Genomic DNA, 26,531 nt, shown 5'->3' with positions numbered 1-26,531 from the left:
CTGAGAAGCAGAAAACACAGGAGTAATTCATTATTCAGGGAACAGTTTTTCAGAAGAGCAATTAAAGTGATCAGACCCATTATTCAAAGGCACTTTCTTAAGGTGATACATCCCACTGGGAGTGGCTTTTTTTTAACTTGCCAGTGTAAATGCTGCTCTTTAGGGGCAGGTCTGGGTCTTCATATGTGTTTGCACAGTGTCTAGCACGATGGGACATCTAAGTGCGTTACTGTAATGTGTATAGGAAATAATAATAATAGTCATTACTCGTACTGAGGTTGGGTGAGCTTGTAAATTCATTTGGCAGGCCTGTGGAAAACGGACAGGCCTGATTGCTACAAAGAGCCAAGAGTTAATCATGTACAAATGTCATCATTGTCTGGCTTCAAGTAAAGAGTTACTTTGCACTGAGGCCCCAATTCAGCAAAGTATTTAAGCACGTACTCAAGTCCCATTGAAGTTAAATACACCATTAAGTGCTTTTCTGAGGTTGGGCCTACCAGAGGACTTATTTATCAATTGGAACATATTGGAAAATATTATATAAATGATAAGATATAAATCAGGGAACCCGGGACTGTTACTCCTGTCTAATGTACTATGAAGGAAAGAAGAGCTATCTTCAGTGTAGTCATGCTATATAATCAAGCTGGTAAGGGTGGCTTTGTGCTACCATTTTGAATCCAAGGGAGAAATGCACTGTAGCATTATTAACCTGACCACAGTAATGGATTTTTTTCCTGTTTGCCAAAAGCTGGGAATGGGCGACAGGGGATGGATCACTTGATGATTACCTGTTCTGTTCATTCCCTCTGGGGCACCTGGCATTGGCCTCTGTCGGAAGACAGGCTACTGGGCTAGATGGACCTTTGATCTGACCCAGTATGGCCGTTCTTATGTTCTTATTTGATATGATAAGATTGGTTAAAATGCTTGCATATGCTCCTAGTGACGAAATGTATATGGAAGCCAGAAACTGGTAAATGTTCTGATTTATTCAGTTACATCAACATGAATGTAGCCTTTCTAAACTTGAAAAAATAATTGTACACTAGAATAAAAATCTATCTTATATTTCTAACATAATATTCTAACATGTTACATTGTTCAGTAATTGACTTCTGTGGAGCTTTCAGGCGGCTGTATATATGCCCTGGGCAAGGGGACCACATCTCACAGGTATTTCTGAGTGGTAGACACTGAATGCCTTTTTATGAGCGTCACGGTCTGGAAAGGTACTGAGATGAGGCCCAACCTACAATGAAAGAAGCAGATATATGATTGGTTACAGCGAGCAGAAATTCAAAGAGAAGAAACTTGTAATATAAATTGAAAACAGATTACAGTTTAGCTCATCGGCTTCAGTCTTTTTCAGAACATTATTCCGCACTCTAAAGAAAGTTGCATCTGAAGAAGTGGGTTTTTTACCCACGAAAGCTTATGCCCAAATAAATCTGTTAGTCTTTAAAAGGTGCCACCGGACTCCTCATTCTTTTTACTCTAAAGAAAGTCAGTTAACAATTTTAAAATTAAGACTAACTCTCTGGTTGGCTGATGAGTATTTAATCATGGAGATAATCTTGTTAACATTCCAGAAACAAGTCCTATAACCTCATTACAACAAATCACTCATTTAAGCTGACATTTTCAAATGTCCCTGGCTTAAAGGTTGGCACCTACATAAGTGGGCTCATGGTCAGAGGTGTGGCATGCATTCCACTCCTCACACTGAAGACAAGAGGAAATACTGTTGTTGTTATGGTAGCACCTAGAAGATCCAGTCAGGATCAGCGCCTCCTTGTGCTAGGTGCTGTACAAACATACTTAAGAGACAGCTGTTGCCATGAAGAGGTTACAGCCTAAATAGGCAAGAAGACAGAGTGGGGGAAAGGGATGGAACAGATAAGAAGAGTGATCAGGGTGATAGTTGGCAGATGACATATTAGTTCCCATGACTTTTTTGAGAGTGGTGGTGGTGTGTGTACATATACATACACAGCAAATATATACAATATCTATGCATGTATGTGTGTGTATGAGATTGCCTATTTAGATTGTAAATCCTTCCGGGCAGAGACTAAGGCAGACAAAGGGTGGGTTTAGATTATCAGCAGCTCTGAAAATATGGCATTTAAGTGCTTTCGTATGGATTTAAGTGCCTAAGTGTAGACACTCAAATTTGAAAAATTTGGCTATACTAAGTGTCTCAGCATCACAGTTGTAACACAATAAATCTCTCTATGAGAAGAAAATGTGTCTGAGAGAGATATCCAAGAAGCTAATGTGTTTTCTCTTAAAATATTTGATCATTTTTTCAGTTTCTTTCAAGAGTCAGAGCTTGGGATTCTCGAACGTGTTTATTGTTGGGCTAACTCTGCTCCTTTGGAAAACCACGAGAGTTTTACCCTCGACTTGAACTGAAGTAGAACTGAACCAGGGCTGTGTGCTTTTTGAAAATTCCACTCAGATACTTTAGGGACAATGACATCGCTTTAGTGTACTTGTTATTTCACATACAATGGTATTAATTTTCCATTGGACTGTGTGAAACTGGACGGAAGTGCTACATTTTGCAACAATTCTAGTTTATATATAAATACTTGTTGTATTTCTCTACCACCTCACTTCAAGTCCAGAAGCTCAGACGCCTGACTTGACTTCCTCCACTCCAGCTCTTTATTCCCCAGCTGAAGTCATGCTATAATTTGTGACGTTGGCATTGCATGCTGTGAGAATGGCTACCACTAGCTGAACACAGAAGCAGGGGAATGCATAAGGGGGGGAAAAATCCCTCTTTTCATGCAGGGTCCTTTGTTCATATATAAAGATGACAGAAGAGAAATAAAGTGTTATTTAAGCAGATTTGTTCCTAGGTTTGTAAGGATCTCCTACAAGTGAACCGCAGTACTCTGGTGTCCGGTGTATAAACTACAATAAAAGTGGATGCATTCTATTAGCGTTACCCAGGGTAAATGCTGATTATGGTTGAATGCGACTAGTCCTAGAGTCAAAATTCCTACATTAGCTTCCTGGCACAGGCTGACACCCTAAACTTGGAGGGCTACTTTTCACAGGGGTAATAGTTCAAGCTTAGCAGCTTCCAGAGCATCAGAACATGTTGCAGTTAGGTGGACCTGGAACTAGCCCTCCTGACCTGTAACACATCAACTCCTGGTTGCGTTTGAGGCTCTAATGAGAGAGGCGGGCTGCTCATTCACTAGCACACCTGGGAACTTTGCACTGAGATTGCACCCTAACACCACCCAAATGTAGGAACAATGGGCAATAAGAACAGTTAGAGCCCTCCACAAACTTATGAACAGCCTAAGGCGTCTGACCTCGGCATGAATAAGTAGAGAAGTACCAGGTGTAAGTTAAAGCAAAATTTGCCCCTAAAAAATGAGAAGTCCTCTGATAACAAGGGTCATTTGAGAAGTATGGATTAGTCCCAGGACAGTAATTATAGTCAAGACTGGGATGGCTTTATGTCAGAGGTCATAATATGACAGAGGTTGGAACAAGAAGTCAATGCTAAACTGGTGAATCCTAATCTCTGGCTGTTCCACTTCTAATTCTCATTTTAAACGATGGACCAAATAACATTTTCTCTAGAGAACTCTGATAATCTAAACCAATATTCTGATGGTGTTTGAACTGTAATACCGAAGTCTCACATCTGATACACAAATTGAAGCAAGTCATGTGAGCGGGTGCTAATGTACAAAGTGCTTTTTTAAATGTCATATGTTGTAGGGTTTTATAGTTGTAATTACTTTCAACTCAGCTCATTAAAAGCAACTTTTAACTGAAACCATATTTTAATGTCAGATCACACCAAGAATCCATACAAGTCTTTTGTAGCTGGATTGTATTTAACATCTGACCTCACATCCAAGAATTACAGGGGAAAACCCTTGTTATGAAAAATCAGAGATGCATATGTGTGGGTTACTTCCACATACATTTCTCAATTACACAAAGTCCTTTTAGTTGAGAAAGGAGAAAAATATAAAGAATCACCTACCGAGCATTAGCTTTGTTGTGCAAAAGTCATTGCAAGTAAAGGCCGATCTATCTTTTTAATGGAGGGTGGATAAATAGTACGAAAGACAGAAAAAGGCAATAAATACTGAGTGAGGGCCTGATCCTCAGCTGGTGAAAATTGGCAGAGCTCCACTGGTGTCAATGGAGTGACACTGAGGATCTGCCCCGAGACTTTTATTTTGCTCCAAGTATATAGGAACTAAATTTGTTTGTTTACTAGAAATCTACATTTATATTACCACTTTAGCCCTTTGCATGTATAAAGTGATTAGTAGTATTTATTAATGAACAGGGCTGCATGGGAGACTGGCAGAATATTTGATTGACATAACTGGATTACATTATTTGATATGATTTGCTTTTGAGAATGAACCTGTCAAGGGATGCTAGGTGGGGAATGAATGGGGTCATGGCTTTTCTTGCCTCAGTGAAAGGACCTGCATCCAGTTGCAAAGAAATGTAGTTTTACCTGTTCCTTTTGTAAGCTCTAGCCCAAACTGCACACGTATGGGGAAGTAGCATCCATTCCTTGTATGACTCTTCATTTTAACAACAGGGATGCCCCCAGACTCCCCCTCGTTTCCCCATCACCCACTTGATTTAATCCCTTTAGCAGGTGACAAAACCCTTTTTTAAGCTTCCATCACAGGAAAACAATCTTTACTCCCTTTCCAAAGCATCGCTCATTTACAGGATCCTAACAAAGGCAGGCCCTTTTAAGTTTTCTTAAAAAAAAATATAAAAAAAAACTACACAAGATAACACTGTCATATTTATAGATTTCTTTCCAGTGGAGAATAACACACAATATGGGAGACAAGTACACACATGCACTCTCACCTATATATACAATATCCCCATGCAGACAAACACACACACACACACACACACACACATATATGGATGCAAATGATTTCCGTGAAGCCATCACTTGTGAAGCTTGACAGAAAATAATGAGAAACACTAAATCTTTTATAAGGTCAACACTCGAGCAGCTGTCAAACAAGAAAAGAATTTAGCGAAAGAGCCGCAAAAACTTCCATCGCCTCATTAAACCCAACAGGGCCCGGGCCTGGCGTGGTGAGGAGACGCCGGGGCGCCTCCGTTTTGTGTCAGTAATTTGCGGCGGAGGAGGAGTGAAGACGAAACAGCCAGCGCCGAAGGGGCCTAGGGGGAGGCTGGGGAATCGTTAGCACGCCAGGAGCGGCCTCGGTTCCTAATTGGAAGCATTGGGCATTATCAACGGAGGATTTGCCTCAGCTCCCTGACAGCTATCTGGGCCTGGAATGATAGCCCACTTGTCAGTGTAAAAGACCATTAAAAACAAACCATTTTGATTTAATTGGAGGCGGTGCGCTGGGGGCCCAGGTGAGGCGCCTCATCAGCCGATGCTGGTTGCTGATGCCTTTTTCCCCCTGTATTGATGGTTCCCCCCCCCACCTCCCTTTCAAAAACTGTCTGGGAAAGAGAGAGAGGTACTGAAAGATCCTTCACAGTCACATTGAGAGCTGCTTTCAATAGGGTTGTCAACAAATGCCATGACATGTTACAGAGCAGGAGATATTTTTAAAGCAGATGTTATTCTGTCCACAGCTGAACCAAACTCAGAGGGTTTTGCATCTGGATTATTAGGGTTATAAATACTGTGGCTATTACTGTAGGTAGAGTGGTTAGCAAGTTAAATAAATGGAGGGTTATTTCCCTCCTCACACTCCACATTTTCTTTTCTAATTAAAAGGAAAATAAAGAGATTAAAATGGTGTGTGTATGTGGGGGGGGGGGGAATAATTCTTATTTTGCTTCAAAAACATGAAGATATTCAAAAGTGCCTAGTGATTTTTTTGTTTTTGTCTTGAGACACTTTAAAAGGGGCTGATTGGCCGAATGCAGGTGCTCAGCACTTTCTGAAAATTAGGGCCCTTTAAGATGTCTTAAGTTGAGCACCAAAAGTCACTTGGCCTTGGGAGGGTATAGGGCAGTGGTTTTCAACGTTTTTTCATTTATGGACCCCTAAACATATTCAAATGGAGGTGTGGACCCCTTTGGATATCTTACACACAGTCTGCAGACCCCAAAGGTCTGTGGACCAAAGATCGAAAACCACTGGTCTAGAGGAATTCACCCATTTGGACCTTCATCCAGCTCACCTTGACAAATGATCCCACTGGATTCATATAACTTTTACGTTGGCTGTCAGAGCATACTGGGGAGTTAGCACGCGTGAGGTCCTGGGCTTAACTGGGAGCCTATTCTCTAGACCAACAAACCTGTTGGTAAATGTGTCCTGTGTTGAAGGTAGAAAGGGACCCATGGTATGAAATGTCAGGTGATTTTTAAAAAGCATTTGCATGTGCTTAGTTCATAGTGAAAGTCGTGGTGGAGGTACCCTGCAGTGCATGCTGAGGACACGATTTGTATTACATTTGCAAAAAGATGTTGAAAGCAAACTGGTCTGAGTCCATTTGCTCATGGATAAGTGTCCCCAGCACGGGAAACACCAGCAGGACAGGCACCAGCTGCCAACCCTTGTTGGTAGCCAATGAGGGGGACAAGAATTGGAATGAACATGGACACTGAGTTTACTCTCTCAGCCCTGGAGGTGTTAGTATGGGGAAGATTACACACTGCCTGTGCTCTAGCTCATCCTATGAACACTTTGAGGCCTTCAGTCTCCAGGGCTGTCAATCTGGGATCTTCCACCAGCACTAAAATCACTCAATTTATTTTTAACAAAAGGTGGAGGAAAAGCAATTTAAAACATAGATTTTTTTTCCCCCCATCAAAAACAAGAGCTGGTCTGAGCTGCAAAGTTCAGTGTGTATGTCGGATCTCAGATTTTGGCTTGGTTCATTGAACGTACAGTGGAAGTGGACCAGTTGCAAATCAACTTCCAAATGGTTCTGAGGTATTTGGGTTTAGGTTTTGGATTGGGCCTATCTCTGATCAGAAGGTAACCCCTTTTAACAGAGAACTTCAGGACCCGATCCGGCTTTCCCTTACATCAGTGTCAATCAGGAGAAGTGGAAGGAGTTGGAAGAGTAGTGGAGAAGCTCAGAGGGAAAAGCACCGAGGGCCATCAGTTCACTGGGAAGGAAGGGTAAACTGAGGATTGCTGAAGAGGGCTTAGAGACGCAAGGGGAGAAGTTACTAATTACACTGTAGACGTGGAAAGGGATACTGGTGAAAATAGGATTACTGAGGTTATTAAATATATGGGAAGGGGAGTACCAGAGGCTGTGATCAGAGCTGCCATGCTGAGCGAGGTATCGGCCACCATTCTGCAAAAGTGTTAGCGGAAACCAAAGTGATTTTAGTGCTGGTGCCAACACTGGAGACTGAAGTCCTCAATTTAGCCATAAAACAAGGATTGCGCAGGCAGTAGTAAGATTCCCTCATGTTGCCCCAACCCAGATCTGGAAGGATCACCTCTAAGGGTAAAATGGTAGTTCCATTTTCCATAGCCCATTCAATCTTTGGTGCCTCTGCTGAGATTCTCTGCCTTAGGTTTTTATATAGCATCTATTACTGTGGCATCTAAATTGCCTACAAGGTGCCAATTGCTCTGTCCACTAGGAACTGGACTGAGACCCACCAATTCATTTCACATAGGCCGCAGAACAACCCTCAGATGATATTGACTCTTGGTCAGTCAATATTCTGACCTGAGCTAGATTTCAACTGGCAATTTAGCATGGAAAACTCTCTTGGCCATTACTCTCTTCTCTAAGCATGATCTAGATCTCCAGGAGATGAGTTTTATAACACCCTGAATGTGTGAAGTTCTTTGCTGTCCTCCTCAAACTTCTGAAGATAAATGCCATATCTAAACAGCTAGCCCAGTGTGTACTACATGGATCCAACACCGGTTATTTAAGCTCAGGCTAAAGCTTTTCTGACAAGACAACAATTGCAGGATTACATGAGCTGTGCTTGTCAGCTCAGTTCCTTAGACAGAAATAGAGGTGCAGCATAAAAAAACAAACTTTACTCTTTTTTTTTTTTATTAAACCTCAACTGTTAATTTTTGCGAAGGATCAGGCTGTGAGCAGATATCAGATCCCTGGTGAGAATCAAATTCTGGAGCCCAGAATTTTGCTGCAAAATTTATACAGTGGGGATTCCTTAATTACTTTCACTGGAAATTTACCTGACAGTGCTTTCTCAGGTAATGCAAGGCATATTCAAGGAGAGCTGCTCATCCGTTGACAGTGTCTTTGATTTTGTGCTAGGTTGCAAATTAAGTCTTTTGCCAAGGTATCCTAACACTTGCTTGTCAATTGCTTATCGCTTATTCATATAGCGTATTGAGTGCAGCTTATTTCCTCTGTTTGGGAAAGCAGTGTATGTTGACAAATGTTTTGTCCAAAGTTGTTGTGGGATTTCTCTTTTTTCTTTTTCTTTTGTGCCCAAGTAAACAAGAATATTTTCCCTGGAAAGCGAGCCTGCATTCCTATGCGAGTTTAAACTTCTAATGAGTAAAGAGACACTAATGCGTGTCAATGACAGTGTGTAGGTATATTTATTCTGACAGGGACCAATTCTTCTCTTTTATATCAGTGCAATCTGGAGTAACTCCACTCAAGTTGACAGCCATTCTGGATTTATACCAGTACAACTGAGACTAGAAGCTAGTCCAGACTGTCCAATTTTGGCTTACTGACATGCTAGCTTATTATTATTATTATTATTAAACATTTATGTTTGAGTAGAGCCAAAAGGCCCCAATCAGGACTGGCGCTCACTGTGTTTGGTGCTGTACAAATGCTACATTTCAACAGCAGCTTCCTGCCAGAATCAGAATTGACACCTAGGACTAAATTCTGGTTAAACTAAAAAAAGGCAAATTGTGACCCTTAAACAGATAAAGGGTCAGATACATCCGTGATTGAGATATGAGGTCAGAAGCCAAGCTGGCCCAGTGCATTGTAGAGAGCTAGTCATCTTTGGAGTTGTCACTGACTAGATTGCTGTGGGTGAAAATTTACCCCTTTCATAGGGTTTGGTTTTAGTTGCAAAAGAAACTCAAAATGAACACAAAAATCAAAGCCAAATCCTTCTCCCTGGTTCTGGCTGCTCCAGGGTTCCTCCCCCAGGACTGCTCAGCCTGCATCCTGGGTCTTCTTTCTAGAAAGCCACTTCCTCCTTCCTTATATCCAGTGCATATCAGGAAAACACAATTCTTTCCAGCAGGATCCTCGCCTGTTAACAAGGTGATGTTTTAGGCAACCACTGTCAGATTATGCCAGCATGATTAATCAACTCACATGGTAATATTCAAGGAGGTGAGTCCAATTTATTTAGGTCTCCAAAATTACCTTAACCTCTTTTCTTCTTCTGAAGCTCAAGATTTTCATGCCCTCTTCCTTTTCAAACTATTCCATATAGCAGCAAGGTATTAAAACAATAAAAAAGGCTTTGTGAGCAGCCCCTACAGCATAAATACAGAGATGTCCTTGTGTGCTCCTAACGTGGGAGCACAAGGTTCGTTTGTATATGGGGGACGCACAAGAACTGTGTGGTTCTGTTTGCTTTGACTTGCAGTTTGTTAGCACTGCAAAGGGTGCACTGGTGCCGAACTTCTTTAAAGCTTGGGAATGTTTGGATCTGGGATTTTGGTTTGGGCCCCAAATTTCCTCCTTATACATTTAATTATCTGGCTGCTGCACGGCGTGTTTGCAAAAAGGGCATTGCTGGAATCTTGACCTTCAGGCCCACAAGGAAAAACATCCCTTATAAAATAATCTGAATTTGGTTGATTTAAAAGCAAAACAAATCTATGGCCAAATTCTGGGTGGTCATGGGCATAGATGTGCTAGCCAGTGAAACAGCTCACATCACCCCCAGTCCCGGCTCCTCTGATAAGTTACAGAAGAACTCATTCTGCACATCTTGTACGATCAGCATTGCAGCGGAGCATAACGGATGCTACCAATGAGTAAGGGAGGTGGTCTGCGTATTTATGCACGTGTCCCTTCTGAGTGGCTGGCCACTGTTTACAATCCCCTGTGTATTTAGTCCCATGTCTAGAAGGGACAGATTGTCTAAAGGGGGCAAGGTGCATTTCTCTGGGCTGTACATAGCTGGAATTCCCCTGCGTTCTGCAGCATATGTATGTAGCTATATCTACTAATCACACACAGGTTTGTTTCTCCCTGCACTCCCTAGAATGTGGTCCCTCAAGGCTAAGTTTTAGCAAGGAGAAATAAAATGGGTCACAGAGAAATTCTTGGACACACGAGAGCTACATTAGCAAAACCGGAACCCAGGAACCGAACCGAAACTAAGACAAATCAACTGAAAAGTGTCCTTTCCCTTCTTTGGGTGGGTGGGTAGAGGCTTCCTGTTGGGATAAACAAGGGGTTAAGCCTAGAGCAACTGCCTGTTGTGTCTTGTAAAAATACCACAAATCAGCAACTTTCACTAATGAACTGCACCTTGGTGTGTCACTGGCTCCCCACTACCCTGTTATATCAGCGAGCTGGGCAGCGACTGCCGAGCTGGGGGGCCCAGGAGACAGGAATCAGGGTTAGTCTTCCACAAAGAGCTGTTAAGTAAGAACAAACTGTACAGTGCATGAAAGCTTGTAAATCAAATGGTTAGCTTAATAGCATGTGCCATTATTCTAAAGCAGTGGGGCTGAAACCTAAATCCAAATGAAAATATAGTCAATTTGTCTATACTTTAGTGACTGAATGACTATGTAATGTCACGGAACCGTGGAGCTGTGGAGAATGGACAGAGGCAATTAGTGGAAAAGAGCAAAGCTCCTTCATTTTCTCCTCCTCCCTCCCTCTCACCAGGCACTAGTTTGAGGTCAGGTGAAAGTCCTAGGTGGATTCAAGTGTTGACTCCAGTCTCAGGGCTGCTGAAGATCTGTGTGCCCAATTTCTGCAGCTCTCTGCATGTGACCAGGGCAAAACGTATAAGAAATTTTCCTCTCGTTTTCAAAGGCTTAAAAGAAGAATGTCATTACCATAGGGTTTATTCTTCCATTACAAGGATGTGGTGCTACAGGGCGCTCAGCCCTCTCATTTCCCATGGAAATCAATGAGACATCAGGCCCGATGTTTGTAAAGCACCTGGAAGATGACGTGCAATGACAAAGTCTGATCATTAAGAGAGAGGAAGCTTCACACCACTTGCTCTCCCATTGCCGCTGTCGAATATCCTTCTCTTCTCTGGCCCAGCTTTGCCGCAGGAATAATATCCTCCACCTAGCAGTGCTGAGGCCTGATTAATGCTTGTCAAACTCTATGTGAGAGCTAAGTATTAATACAATATTGGTGTCCACTCAGGGTGCCTTCCAGAGGAGGGTCTCAAAACATTTTACAAACATCAGTTGAACCTTACAACCCTTCCACCCTCCTTCCTCCCCTCACTGAGATGAGAAAGCATTATTGTCCCCATTTTACAGATGGGGAAACTGAAGCATAGAATTTGCCCACATGTCTCGGCAAGGCTGTGGCAGACCTGGAGTGGAACCAGGATCTCCTGCCTTCCAGTCTTGTATCATAGCAACCCTTCTCCTGAATCCCAAATGACCATTCACAGTTAAATAACACAAGACAGTATATTAAGTGCCCTGTGTGTTATGGGGCACATTAGACCAAAACATTATGCTCCAAGGCTGAGAACCATTTGCTGCACTGCCATCACCCTCTCTCCTTGCCATTCCCTGGGCTAGTGTGGCTGAGAAGAATACGCCTTACCCGTACGCTCTAGACAGCTGCCATAAACTGGCTTTAAATGCTCCTCCTTCCTTGGGGGAAATGTAGCAGTGGCCAGGAGGTGTAGGGGGTTCTTTTGAGTTTCCCCTGGGTAATGCAGAAGCCCCCAAGAACAGAGGGTGGAGCTGGAGAGCCATTATAGTTAAAATCCAGCTGTGGGCTGTCTGATTCGTGGAACTCCTTATCTCTGCTGGAGCACCTCCCTGCTCAGCTGGACCTCAGGAACCATGCAGGGCTGGCTTCTGCTCCAGAGGCAGAATTCTGAAGGTGTGCGGGAGTGGGGCATGGCGAGACCAGGGTGGGCTGGCTAAGGAGCAGTAACGAAGATTGCAGGAAGTGGTGCTTGGGAGAGGGTTTCTTGAGAGAAGTAGGAAGCCTGGGAGAAGGGGGTTGGTCCAGGGGAGCCATTAGAGTTTAAACGGGTCTACAAACAGTTCTGAGTGCATCGAGTTTCTTGCACTAACTGATAGGATCCAGTCTAGATGCCGCTTAAGCCTTATGAGAAGATTCTCCTAACCTCTTATGGGTTGGAAATCTAATGAGAAGAGACTCTTGAGATTTACATTGTTTATTAACTGATTTTTTTTTAACCCCATCACCGAAGCATCGGGACATATTGTATAGATTAAAGGTAGCGTCATGTTAAACTGCCTACAGTGGACAGCACTATCCGCTCCCCTCCCTGTGCCATCATATTCAGTTTTCACTAAGATCGGAGCCAGTTAACCACAACCAAGAAAGTGCTTGAGTAAAAAGATCTCTTGCACCATGCCCAACAAACGCTTAGGTTCAGTGTGGTTCAACTGTTGGACCAGTTCGTATTTTAATGGAACTGTTTCACGACCGCTTATCTGAAGTTATAACTAAGGGAGATATGTATGAAGGCCAGGGATTGGAAACCATTGAGTAGAGGTACATGGCCATGGAACTGTCAGCCGTAGGACCATGCATCTCCTTTGTTTTATTATTATTGCTGTATTAACTAGGTAAATAGTTTCATGGCCGCACAATGGAAATATTTAATTTCCCTTTATGGGAACCATGCTCTGAAGCCCTGTTGAGCATTGCCTTTCCCAATCTAAGTTTTCATATGGACTGATAGCAAATCATATCTGCAGCTGGGGAGAAGCAACACTTTCCAGATGAATGTAGTAAGGAATAGAAGGATGATGGAATCAATGGGCCTCTGTAGAAAACTGGCTAAGGCCTGGATCCCACAGATGAAACAGTCATAGCGGACCAAGAGAAGAGCGGATAGAGAAGAGCTGGGAAAACAGAATGCATGAGACTGCCTGTGTGGGCAATATATAAAAACCCAACTACTCTCACAGCCCAAACAAAAGGAAGCGAGTGAAAAAGAAAAACAGAGAGAGACTGAAAAATGAATAGTGATGGAAAGGTCCAGGGTGAGAGGAGCTATAAAGCAAAGGCTTGCCCCAGTATCTCGTGTGACTTACACAATCTGTTTAACAGCGATCGGTCATGTTCTTTCCCTGACATTAGCTGCAGCAGCAGCTCTGTGCTGACAGGCAGCTGGGATAAATGATTACTGACATATGCTAATAGGACAGACTTAGGCAGGACGTAAGAGGCATACATCAAGGTGGTGCAAAACATATTTCCTGGTCGAAACTCTGCAACTTGTTCAAGTAGATCAGCTTCAGGAAGCCACGAATCCTCTTCGTTGTTTAACCTGCAGTTTAAATCAACATAGAGGCAAAAACTACCCCTCCTCCCCAAAAAATGTTGGCCCATGCTGAGGGGTTCTTTATAATAGTATCTATCAATGCCAGATGTGATTTGGGCCATGTAAACTCCCCACAGGTTTTGGATGTTCCGTCTTTCAGTTGTTTTCCCCCTTCAGCCTAGCTCCCTTCTTCCCTTTCTTTGTAAAATGCCCCCTGGCTCTGTACTTGCAGTTTCTCTGTAATTTACACCACAAACAAAGATCCCAGAATTCAAAAAAGCACCCAAGAGTGCAACAGGGTGCATAGATTAATACAGCGAGGTGTTTAGATCCCATGCTAGGACATGAAATCTTAACCTTGTCTCTTACCTGGATCAAATTAGGTAAGTGTCATGTGGTTCTATAAACCTCAGCAGACCCTTCATTCAATCTCAAGGAGACTATTGTCAATCAGACAGTTTAGAGAAATACCAAGAGTGCAGACTTTCTGGAAACCTGTGATTCTCAGGGTAACAATACTTCTTGAACCAAATTAACCCGGTGTGATATGAATTATTTATAGAGTAAAGCAACAAAATGGCGCGCTTTGTAAATGCCTGTTTTCTGTACAGTATTGCATGCTCCTTTCAGGGGTACGTTTGAAGTTCAGATATTAATGAAGAATAAAAGATCAGGCTCGTATTAAGAGTGAGGCATAAAAAGATGTGTTTCTAATCTGGCGAAGCTGTTGAAAGCGTTCACAAGAATTTGGCAAACAAATAGGAACCTCCAGGTCACTCCTTCCTTCCGGCTGTCTCCTCTGTATCTGTCTTCTAGGCCCCTATGCTGCAAACATGCACATTCTTAACTTTACCCATGGGAGTGGTACAACTGAAGCCAATGGGGCAATTCACATGCTTAGCTTAAAATGAAATATGTGGCAGTGTTTGCAAAACTGGGGCTTTAGATTGCAAGCTCGTCAGGGCAAGGGCTGTCTTCATTGCTTGCTTTGTACAATAATACCAAGCACACCTGTTGTATAGTGTTAAATGGGGTACACATGTGCAGGTGCCCAATCATACCTTCTGAAAGTGGGGCATGTGCCAAAGGGAATCCAATTTCACAGGCGGTTGTTGTTTTCTGAGAAGCGTGGTCCGAGTTTCATAGACTTTCCTTTTCTGCAACTAAAGGCAAATAAGATGTGGGAAATAACCACCTAGGAACAAGCTTACTCCAGTGAATAGATGCCTTCATGGATAAGGTGATCTCCAATGTGAAATGGCAATTTAGACCTCATCCCGACAGAATTATAATTGTGTGAATTAGACATTTCTTGCTAAATCATTTTTGGATCGATGGTAGATGAGGCAGCCTTTGGGTAAAGGGGATACTCATATTTAATTGATCTGGGTCTTCCTCTCATATTAACTTTTAACTCTAGCTGGCATTTATGCAGAGAACATTTTGCTCAGGAAAACATCAATGTTCCACAAATGTAATAAGCTGATAAAACTATGCAGAAGCATCATTTCCCTTCTCACTATGATGCAGTCACCTCTGAAGTGAAACAGGGCAGCTGTTCCAAAGAGGAAGGAGAAAATTATCCATATTTAACTGAATTGCAGAGGGATTTTAGATAAACAGATGATGTAGTTCTGATCTGAGCAGGGCAAAAAGGTTAATGGGCCTACTCTTGCAAAACCGGTTATGGGATTCTTAGTGACCAAAATCTCTATTTGATACTCCGTCCCAAAGGGACCAGCACAGAGCCCGATTCTCCATGCTAGAGCAATGGTTCAATACTGACCCAGGAGAAGAGTCCACTCTGCAGGGTGGGGATTTCTTGACTCTTGCCCATTCAAGTACTATGCTAGCATAACCATGCTTAGCTTGTAGCACCTGATAGACTCATCTCACAAAGTGCTACAGGTTTTGTGAACATTTTTGGCTCTATGGTGAAACTCGGGATTCTGTATCACCTAAGTGCAGTCTAGTATTTAGGTTTGCATTCCTTAATACAATAGGAGATGCCTACAGATTTCAGGAACTCTTGATAAAATGGAGGGAAACACAATAGTCTCTCTCTGATTAAAAAAAATATCAGTCATTAATAGATCAGGTAGCAATGTATTTTCCAACATTCCAGACAGTGCAGCCATAAAATAGCTGCTAATTAAAAACACTGTATTCTTGCACTTCAACTATAAAACATGCTTTGTAATGGTAATAATACCACTGAAATTGGTCATTACCATATTAACTCAACTCTTCTTTGAGCCATTAACTAATAAACCAGTCATTGGCTGCTTTTAAATGTTATTACAATATTGCTGCATATAATGGTGCTGTGTTTCACACTCACACTACCACTCTGACTGCTGGAGACAGACAAGCAATGCCTAGATCAGGGCTGGTGCCTTTACTCATTTTAATGCATGTTGGAATGTATGTTAGGATGGTCACTGGTCCCAAGTAACTTGCAGAGAGTCCATCTCTGGGGGTGACATTGTTCTGAGATCTTTCACTGGGACTCCCGGGGTGAAGATAAAATTCCTTGGAGGACTCTTGAACCTCAGAAGACTTTGGGCCCAATTGTCATTTACAAAAAGGCCGCTTCACACAGCAGCGGCAAAAAAGAGGCCTTACTGTTAAGGACAATCAAGCCCATTCACCTTAATTGATATAAGGGTTTTAATTCAAAGTGGGAACCTTGGGCTTGATTTTAAATGGTATTTAGGCAACGAAAGATGCAGATTGGTGCATAGTAGGCTTTTCAAAACTGCCTAGGTAGGTTAGATTCCTAATTCCTATTGAGTCATTGGGAGTTAGGTGCCAAGGGGCTTTTGAAAATCCCATTAAGCATCTATCTGCTTCTTTTGGTGCCTAAATACCTCTAAAAATCTGGCCCCCCTCATCCCTAAAATATATACTCAGTTGTACAGATCTTGAGATTTGCACTCTATAGCCATGGTGGTGTAAGCTGACATAGAACAATGCTCTAGATATCTGCTAGCTGAAGCCAAGCTGACTTTAATGGAAAGGAAAAAAGAGAAATACAGAGAGTTCTGCAGAGGGAAAACGCTTTGCCGCAGAAAACGCAGTTCTTTGAGATCTTTTTGCTTTGTTTTGATGGCGCTATTAGCAGCCAGGGAACCAAAGCTTCCTCTTTAAACTTATCATTGATTGTATAGCAACTGACATTTAGGGCATTGCCTTTTGCCCTGAAAAATTCCGCAGGTATTTATAAAAATAAAAAGGGGCTGTAGGGGCTCTTGTTCTCCCAATGCATTGCCTACATGAAGTCGCTCTGTAGCAAGATTCCAGGCCCAACCATGGAATCGTTTTGAGCCGCTAGGGGCTGAGGCATATCCCTCAAGCCCTACATTCTTAGGGAGTGAGCGTATAAAAGCCCTGCGCCCTCTCACCCATTACTGAAATGTTTCCAACTCTGGGGAGGAACAAAGCAGTGGCTTAACAGCGGTCAGCAAAGCTACACAAGTTTATGACAGCAAGTGAGGGACACTACGTCCAAAGGGCTGTTACCTTTTTTTTTTCCACTTGCTGGGCCATGCCTACTGCCCTCTGTTGCTCCATCCACACCTCCTTGTACCTGTGCTGGAGAAGGTCGAAGAAGGGAGTGGAAGGCCTACAAAACATTCAGAAGATAACGTCACAATGGGCCAAAGCACACCCCCCCGCCCCGGTACACCCATTCCATCCCTCTAATAAAAACTTTGTCTGCAGAGGATGGAAAATGCGACTGGTGAGAATGCTATGGCTATATCATCTCTGTTGGAAACACAAAAATCTGTTTTGATGAGCGGGCTCTGCTGCAGAAAGAAACAGTATCATGTCCACTCACACAGCACTAAGTGCCCCAAGTATAGTATTTGCTCAAGATAACCACGCAATATATAGTGTAAGCTTCCCTAGTGCATTCACTACACTCCGAACACCAAATATGCCTTTCTTCACAATATTGGGCCAGCTTGATCTCCAGCAGTAAAGGTCTCTAGTATGGTGGAAGGATCGCAGCAGCACCTTGCATGACAACTTAGTCTGGGACCCAGCTAAGACTTAGAGACAACACATTCTAGCCTTCTGGACTTGGGGCATCCATTTTGGAAACCAAGTAGCTCAGGGGAAAATGATCAAAGGCTGTGCTGAGCCTTCACATCAATATCTGAGAGCTCTGAACTGTGATTGTGGCCCTGACAAGCCTCCAGAAGTCCTCCCTTTGTCAGTATGTTCCCCATCCAACTGAGTGGTAGTTGCCTCTGAATTAACAAGGGGGCACAAAGAGTGAGGTGGTGTGACGAGAGGATCTGAAGTCCATCAGAGCTCCCATGTGCCAAAGAGGCTTAACCAGGCAACAGCAGGGCCAGCAGACTGGGCCTGGGAGGGGCTTCCAGCTGTAGCGGGACAAAGGGAAGATGCTGATAAACACCTTGCCCATTAAGCAACTTAAACGAGAGTTGAAATTTTCCATCAGAAAAATGACCCATTTGTGCTCAGAGAGGAAGGTCTCGAAAAGCAAAACCAACAGACTCCTCCTCACTGATGAAGAAAATAGACATTCAGGCCAAGGTCCCCCAATCTCATCGTTCACTGACCTCGATCCCTGCAATCAGTATACAGAGGAGCCAGAACTCATCACACAAGCTGCACAAAGATTCACAGATTCCAAGGCCAGAAGGAACCACTGTGGTCATCTGGCCTGACCTGCTGTATAACAGAGGCCATGGGGCTTCCCGCGTTTAATTCCTCTTTGAACTAGCTCAGATCTTTTAGAAAAACTTCCAATCTTGATTTTAAAATTTCTAACGATGGCAAAGCGACCCCACCCCCACCCCCACCCCATGAATCCAATCACAGGCCTTGCATAGAGTTTCACACCCTGATTCCTAGCATGGTAGGTGATCTTTTAGTTTTTTGTTTTTCTTTGTTTTGTTTTGTTTTGTTTTGTTGTTGTTGTTGTTCTCTCTCTTGTTTTTTACCTCCTCCCCCCACTTCATACAAAACGACGACAACTATATCAGGGAAGGAAATACAATTAAAACAAAAGAGAGAGAGATCCCGGTATCCCTGACACTGCGGTTTAGTGATCATTGCAAGTGATGATGGCTGAAATGGTGGTGTACTCAGGCCTAAGTTTTAAGCCCGACCCAGACCTAAACTGGATCCAAGCCCACGAGCCAAGCCCAAAAGAGTCAAGTTGTTTTCTGACCTGACTCCGACTTTTCCCCCTAAACTTAAGTCAGTGCAGCTGCCACCTCTGGCCTATGGGGTTGGCCCAGCGGTGGCTCCATGCTCTGCTCCTGCCAGCCGCTGCCCCCGCCTGGGCTGTGTGTGTTGTGCAGTGAGAGGCGCTGTGACTCCTTGGCGTGCACACTCTGCAGTGCAAACAGCAAGTTGGTGCTGGCTGGCAGGAACAAGGTATGAAGCCGCCCCGGCACCAACCCCATGGGCAGGAGGAGAAGAGCTGACCCAAACCCAACACTTGTAGTTGGATCCTGTTGGGTTTGGGTTGGGTTGCAGGGCTCTGCTCTGAAGCTCATACAGGATTTTAATTTGTATAACTACTGACGATAGGCCCTAACTGAAATCAGGGCCCCATTGTGCTAGGCCCTGTACAGACATAAATAAAAGCGCTTAATAGATAAGACAAAATGTCGGAGCAGGGAAGGATTATTATCCCCATTTAACAAAGGAGGAACTGAGGCACAGAGATTAAATGAACTTGTTCAAGGTCATGTAGGGAGTCTGTAGCAGAGCTGGCAACTGAGCCCAGATCTCCTGGGTCCCAGTCCAATGCCCTTTCCAAGTGCATCAAATACATCCTGCCTCTTAAAATAAATTTTTTAAAGTTGGCAAATAAATTGGAGAACCTTTTTTTGGGGGGGGAGGAGGAAGGGAGGGAGGGATGGAGTCTTACTAGTAAAAGTCTGACTTTAATATCACACTAAATACACTGCTTTTGATGTGGCTTCCCAACGGGCTCCAATACACTAGCTGTGTGTGACTGGATACAATGGTGAAATGCTCCAGCCAGGAGACATGTACACTGCCTGTATGAGGCCAGAGGTAACATGCTCAGCTAAGCCTCGAGGAACAGAAGAATAAAGAGAGTAAAAAGGCATCTGCTTCTCAGCTAGTCTCCTGGCTAACCAAATTGAGCTGATAGAATCAGAACTGTGTGTGCGTCCTTCCTTCTTTGTGCCTTTGGTCCGAGGTGGCAGGGCAGGTTTAATTTCACCAGCCAATATGAAAGATGGGGACAGCCAGAGCAATAGCAATAAAGCAGAAAACATCCTTACTGTGAATACAGCTCGTTTCCTCAGGGTGAGTTTCATGATGGAGAAATGGTCAGAAGTAAACAGGATGAAATTCAATAAGGACAAATGCAAAGTACTTCGCTTAACAAGGAACAATCAGTTGCACAAATACAAAATGGGAAATGGCTGCCTAGAAAGGAGTACTGCAGAAAGGGATCTGGGGGTCATAGTGGATCACAAGTTAAATATGAGTCAACAGTGGAACACTGTTGCAAAAAAAGCAAACATCATTCTGGGATGTATTAGCAGGAGTGTTGTGAGCAAGACGTGAGAAGTAATTCTTCCGCTCTACTCTGTGCTGATTAGGCCTCAGCTGGAGTATTGTGTCCAGTTCTGGGCGCCATATTTCAGGAAAGATGTGGACTGATTGGAGAGAGTCCAGAGAAGAGCATCAAAAATGATTAAAGGTCTAGAAAACTTGATGTATGAGGGAAGATTGAAAAAATTGGGTTTGTTTAGTCTGGAGAAGAGAAGACTGAGAGGGGACATAACAGTTTACAAGGTGGTTACAAGGAGGAGGGAGAAAATTTTTCTTTAACCTCCGAGTATAGGACAAGAAGCAATGGGCTTAAATTGCAGTAAGGACGGATTAGTTTGGACATTTGGAAAAACTTCCAAACTGTCAGGGTGGTTAAGCACTGGAATAAATTGCCCAGGGAGGTTGTGGAATCTCCATGATTGGAGGGTTTTTTTGTTTTTTTTTTAATTTTTTTTTTTAAGAGCAGGTTAGATAAACACCTGTCAGGGACGGTCTAGATAATCTTAGTCCTGCCTTGAGTGCAGGGAACTGGCCTAAATGCCCTCTTGAGGTCCCTTCCAGTTCTATGATTCCATGATGGTTTTTCCAGCCGCAAATGTTAAACTATAAAAACCCTAAATGATGAGTAAGTGAAGGGATCTTGATCTAAATATTTGTATAAATTCTCCTCCCCACACACCCTTCCGATGAGGAATTCTTCCATTGCAGCAGTAGTAGCCTATTACAATATGTAGCTACCAGACACCCTGCTCTGCCTACACCTCTAGCATAGCCTTAGTTGCCACTACTACAACAGGAATGCTCTCTCTTCCCTGCCTGTCCAGGCCAACTGCTAGGTGGCATTAACAGCAAGAAACTACCACCACTGGCTAGCAATCAGGGCTACTACTGCCTTCTCCTGCACCAGGAGATTGTCTTCTGTGGAGAGAGCATGTCCTCTGGTCCATAAAACCACGCCCTTCTTGTGCTTCTAAGAGTCCAGCAGGACTCGGTCTGAAATCAGTAGCAACCAGCTCTTAAATGCCACTCGTGCTTGGAGAATCTTTTAATAGTGCAGAAGGATGCCAGCAGTGCATATGCAAATAGTAACTCTTCTGTTTCGGTTTCCTTCACCCCTGCGGTGACTTTTATTACTTAATTATTGCACGCCACATGGTTCAGAACAGCCTAATCTATGGTCGTGTTTTCTAATGATGCTGGATGCCCAATCTAGCAATATACACCCCCAGAGGCCATTTGTATGAGAAGAGACATCTTTCTACAAATCTACCATTTCATAGATCACATGCTGCCGGGGTCGGTCTTTTCAAGCGTTTGCTTACAAACCAGCTGCTGACTCTAACCATTCACCAGCTGGCTAGCAAGGGGACACCATGACACAAAAGATTACACTGACTTGTCCCTTGGTTTCCTTTTCTCCCTCTGATTTGAATCTACATTCTGATCAGGGAACAGGGCAAATTAGATAATTTTTTCACATCTTAGCTCATAGAGCTGAGAAGCGATAAAATAATTTACTAAAAGAAAATGCAAAACTGAGGTCTCATTGTGTGAAGTGCTGGGCACCCTTTATCCACAGAGAGGGCCCCCAGGGGAAAACTGGCAACTCTTAAGCAGGTAACTTCAATTAGACAGACTGGTTTAGTAACTCAGTCTATCTGGGTACATTTGTTTAGTCTTGGCAAAAACACAATACAAAGTCACACACATTAACTTGTTCGCTGCTTGGCTGATCACCCTTTATTTACTGTTTGGATGGTATAGTGCAAGCCACTGTCCCACTGGTGCGGTGCTTGCATATTGTGTCATCAGAAAGCGGCTAATACAGTGCCCTCCAGTATGACAAAAGGAACAGAAAGCATCACTGATCACATTGGCTTGGAGTGTGCAGAAAGATACATTTGGAACATAGAAATGATCAAACTGGGGACAGAGCAATGACCCATCTAATCCACTCCCACGGGTGTGTCACTTCATGGCCACCATCTTCCTGGTTGACTGGGATTCCTTCCCCACATTCATTGTTCAGAAGGGTTGCTGCTGTGTGATGTCCCTACCCACCCTGCCCCTGCTCCCCAACGGACAGAGGGTGCTGCCCCACTGTATATTCAGCTCCTCTCAGCCTGGATATGAAATCCAGGAAAGGGTCAAAGCACAAGAGTGAGGGTGGGAAGAAGCTTGTGCTGCCAGTGCCACTGCTCTACGTGTTAAGAAACAGAGGGATTTAGTCTCCAAGGCTGTCAAGACTTCACCTTCTACCAGCACTAATTTCACTTCCACATGGTACATAGGGGGTAAAGGTGTAAGTGTGGTAGGTATTCAACTAATACAGAGGGTGGTTATTCGTTTTGCAACAGAAGCATGTCTCATAGCTCCATGGAAGTGGCTATTTAACTGTGTTGAACGGAGTGGTTGAAAGATGAATTTGGGTTTGATCCTCTTCTTCAGAGATCCTTCCCTCTTGTGATTAATTACACTGGGGTCCTGATCCTGCAAGGCTCTTAAGCACATGTGTAACTTTAAATCTTCAATGGGATGACTCCCGGGTTCAAAGTTACACCCATGCTCAAGTGCTGGGCTGGAGCAGGGGCTTTATGATATCTTTTCATTGTGGATGCTCTACCTTGTTTCTCCAAGATCCTCTATGAGCTAAATGTGGAAAAGGGAGGGGGGGGGGGGGGAGAACAGTTCTGCAACAATAACTTTAATCAGAGACACTTTAGAGGGAAACCCACTCTTTGTGGGTCAAATCCTGGTCCCACCAAAATTGATAGGAGTTTTGCCATTGATTTCAATGGGCCCAAGATTGGCACTAATGCAGTAACTCTCATCTGCAGCAGACCTAAGGGGCAATTCACTCTCACATTAGTGTTACTGAAGAAGAGGAGTCTCTCTTCCTATAGCCCTGCCTAAATGTCTGGAAACAGATGCTATCGTTCTAAATCAGGCAGACTTTTTTGTTGTTGTTTTGCAGATGCTTGTGCGGGGTGGGGGAGCAGCCAGTTAAAACATTTATTATGGATTAAAACAAAGCTCCTTCACAACAAGCGAGATCTTCTTTGTTTTGGCACAAGGGCCCTGCCATGGGAAGGAGAGGAAAGAAAAGTTTTGATATGATGTAACAAATTATTTATACCTGTGGAAAAAACCCAGCCTCTTCCGTTTCTAGTCACCTTGTTCGAGCCATTTCCAATGTTGACATTTCCTACAGAGTTTAAAATTTATTTATGCACATTTTCAAAACTATTACCCTTGGAACATTTTCTGTGTCTTTAATAGACTCTTCTGCTAAATTATTTTCAAGAGACAGGATTTAGAACTACATTCAATAGAAATGACAGGCTCCTGCTAACTTGGTTATATGATGTGGTAGACTCTCCTGCCAGAAATCTCTTGGAAAAGAAACTTTCAGCCTTTTAATGGGTTCTTTTTACTGTACAAATAATGCTAAGTATAATAAAGTATTAACACACATTAAAATAAAATGGTGTAGACCTTAAATGAGCTACAAACTAGTTAAATCTATTCCACTCAATGCGATCCTTCAGTGCTTTGCAACTGATACCACGGAGCTGGGATTTATCTAAAATGAAGGCACAGGGGACATGCGAGAGAAATGGTAATTATAATTTGCAAATATTAGTCTGACACTTTCTTTGTGTATGTGTGTATAAATCCTGACAGCTCTGATTCGTGCGTTCTGCCCAATAGTGCTCTACCGAGATTAGACGGGATCCTTTTACGGCAGGCCATCGTCATATCTGCAGCTCATTAAAACTTTGTGGAGAACGAGAAGTTGCAGAAAATAGGGAGCCGTCAGAACCTTCTGAGGGACTTTTGGTACACGCTTGTTGAAAGGTGTTTGAGAAGGGAGCCTTGGGTCTGACAAACTGGAATTTTAGTACGCCTCTCCGTTCACAGTGGGGCAAAATAATTGGTCATCAGTGACTACTAATTTGGTTTAGTAGCCAGAGGCATTTTTTTTCTTCCCAGAAAATCAATGACAGCGCAGAGGTCTGTGCAACGTGATTCAGCTCAAGACGGGCCCTCATTTAGCTCTTGATGCTCCTTCCAGTGGAGACAGCGATTTGGTTACGATGAAATTTAAATCTATCCACAATACTCGACTCTGAGAGTGGCACCACTGTAGTCAAGGTTGTGTCAGTTTCCCCTCAAACTTATTTTCAAAGATTTAAACATTGTCCATAAAAAAAAAATTCACATTTGGCAAAAAGTTGGTATAAAGGACTCTGCTCAGGAGGAATTTTTTAAGGCCCAAGTGGTTTGATCACTGCTGTAAAAGGGGAAAAGCTATACTTGTAGATGCTTTTCTGTGCTTAGTGTAAGTCAAAAACAGATCAGATATAAACATTTAGGGCAAAATTGAGCTCTTAAATTGTCCTGGTCTACCTGAGCTCCAACATACTGCTTCTCCTACATTACAGGTCACCCACTGATAATCAATCAGATAAATTGGCAGGCAGAGCAGAATGACAGAATTTGCCACTGGATTCACCCATATTTAGGGTGCAGCTGATAGGGCCTATTGCAAAAACTGCACATGACAAATGGGGCTTTAATAGGAGCAGGAACTAGCCCTACATGGAATTTATGCTATAGATCATAATAGTGCCAAACAAGTAGATGAGAGTTATGGTGTCACCCACCTTCCTGATGGCTTAATCAATTAATTTTTTAAAAATGGAAATGTCTACAGAACAGATTCTATAAGATTAACGCTGAGTTTAGCTGAGTTCTTTTGGGGACTGGGTTGCTGCTGTTATTCATAGACTGCCCATCAGTACAACTGACTTAGGATGTCAAGGAGTTAAATGCACCAAAAGCCAGGAAAACTTAGATTTAGGGATGACTGTTGCAGCACAAGAGCTACATAAAACCACATCCTGTTTAGATGCAACAGGGGGCAGGCAAAAAATGCAGGCCCAGTCCTATTATTTTTGGTTTGTGTTGGTCTGTCAGACCCTAGCTGCTGGTTTGCTGCAGTAGATTAGTGCATGAGTAGATGACTTTTTCAGCTTGACACTCATTGGAAAAATCTTTCAAACCAGTTCCTCTTCCTTTAGAACTGAGCATTGCATCTCCTCACTCACAGTCCAATTGGCAACGATCACAGTAAAGGCCAAATTTCCAAACATTGCTACAAATGCAAACTTGGCAAGTACAAACTCAGGCTTTTTTTTTTATGCCTATGATGTGCCAAATGTCTTGCAATGGAGGGTGCGCTCACCGATTTGCAGATTTTCTGAAAATTCAGTCCTAAGGGGACTGGCTTGATAAAACCAAAGCCCAAGATAAGAGTTAGGGTTGAAACTTTATCCATAAGCTCATGTCTCCAAACAGTGGGTGATTTCATTTGCTGTACCATATGTGCTATACTACAGCTTCTGAAGGACAATATATAACTCCTGCCCTAGAGTATACGCTGGTTTCTGGGAGCAATCAATGTTTACATTAAGATCTTGCTTTTTACTGTTAAAATTTGGCATGGCGTAGGCCCCTTGTACATCCAAGATGCACTAGATCAGTTTATTCTTAACCCCACTTTTTGCGATTCTCTGACCTGAGGCTGCCGTTAATCCTATATGTAGGAGTCTGATGGAGCCATTTTCTTGATGTTGCCCCCATTTTGTAGAATTTGTTTCCTGTTGATATCAGGAACTCAGAATTTCTCACTGCCTTTGTAGACGAAGTTTAAGAAGACTGAGGTCTTATTTTTATTGGACAGGCTTTGGGTTACTGTTTGTTTAGCTTCCGGCTTTGTTGTTTTTGTCGTAAAGTGCTGTGAGACAGTATGTGTGGATAGCACCATATAGGCCTTTTATTGTATCTCTTCTGTGACTATTCTCCTTGTTGTGGGGAGAGTTTGTTTGCATTATGGTGAGATGAGTTACCTTCCATGTTGATGCAGTGTAAATATCTGGTGGCAATTGGTTTTTGGGAAACAGTCATTTCTGGTTACATGGTGGGACATGACATGTTAAAAATTTGCTGCATCACATCAGCCAGGAAAATGTCCTGGTCACAACAGTGCAACCAATACTGCAGGCCCATGGTATGATCGGATTGGCTTAAATATCAACCTCCATTCCTGTAGTATGACTCTCAGGGGGCTAATTGCTGGAATCGTCACACTGCAGAGAAGTAGCTGTTCCTCCCAGTGGGAGAGAAAGTAACACATTTATAGAATGACCTCTTAGCAAGATGCCTGGATTTACTTCTTTATCCTCGTATTATTATTATCCATCTGGATACCCACTGAACAACTTTCTCCCTACTGAACTCGTCTGTGTGTCCCATTAACTGACCAAGAACTTGTGATCTGTAGCTGGCTTCAGAATGTTAACTGGGGAACTGGTGCTACGATGGATTTCTCATTGGGAAATCCATCATTACCTGGAACTCTCCAAAGCAAAAGTTTCCTTAGCAAGGCCATAGACGGCAGCAAAAGTTTCCTTAGCAAGGCCATAGACGGCAGCAAA

General features: G+C 43.1%; 1 protein-coding gene across 1 annotated transcript in view; it reads right to left on the bottom strand.

Annotated features, from left to right (window-relative positions):
* Nucleotides 1-1,132: 1,132 nt before the first annotated feature.
* The window catches only part of CFAP77 (cilia and flagella associated protein 77), a 91,929-nt gene continuing 66,530 nt past the window's right edge, over nucleotides 1,133-26,531 (bottom strand). Inside the window, exons 5-7 of the mRNA XM_026657238.1 lie at nucleotides 16,981-17,083; nucleotides 14,520-14,621; nucleotides 1,133-1,255 (exon numbers count right to left, since the gene is read on the bottom strand). Coding sequence (XP_026513023.1) covers nucleotides 1,133-1,255; nucleotides 14,520-14,621; nucleotides 16,981-17,083 — 328 coding nt within the window. The remainder of the gene's footprint in view (nucleotides 1,256-14,519; nucleotides 14,622-16,980; nucleotides 17,084-26,531) is intronic.

Source organism: Terrapene carolina, unplaced genomic scaffold, assembly GCF_002925995.2.
Source record: "Terrapene carolina triunguis isolate 2854851 unplaced genomic scaffold, T_m_triunguis-2.0 Scaffold238, whole genome shotgun sequence".
In the NCBI taxonomy this organism is placed as follows: Eukaryota; Metazoa; Chordata; order Testudines; family Emydidae; genus Terrapene; species Terrapene triunguis.
This window is presented reverse-complemented; position numbering and strand designations above follow the sequence as displayed.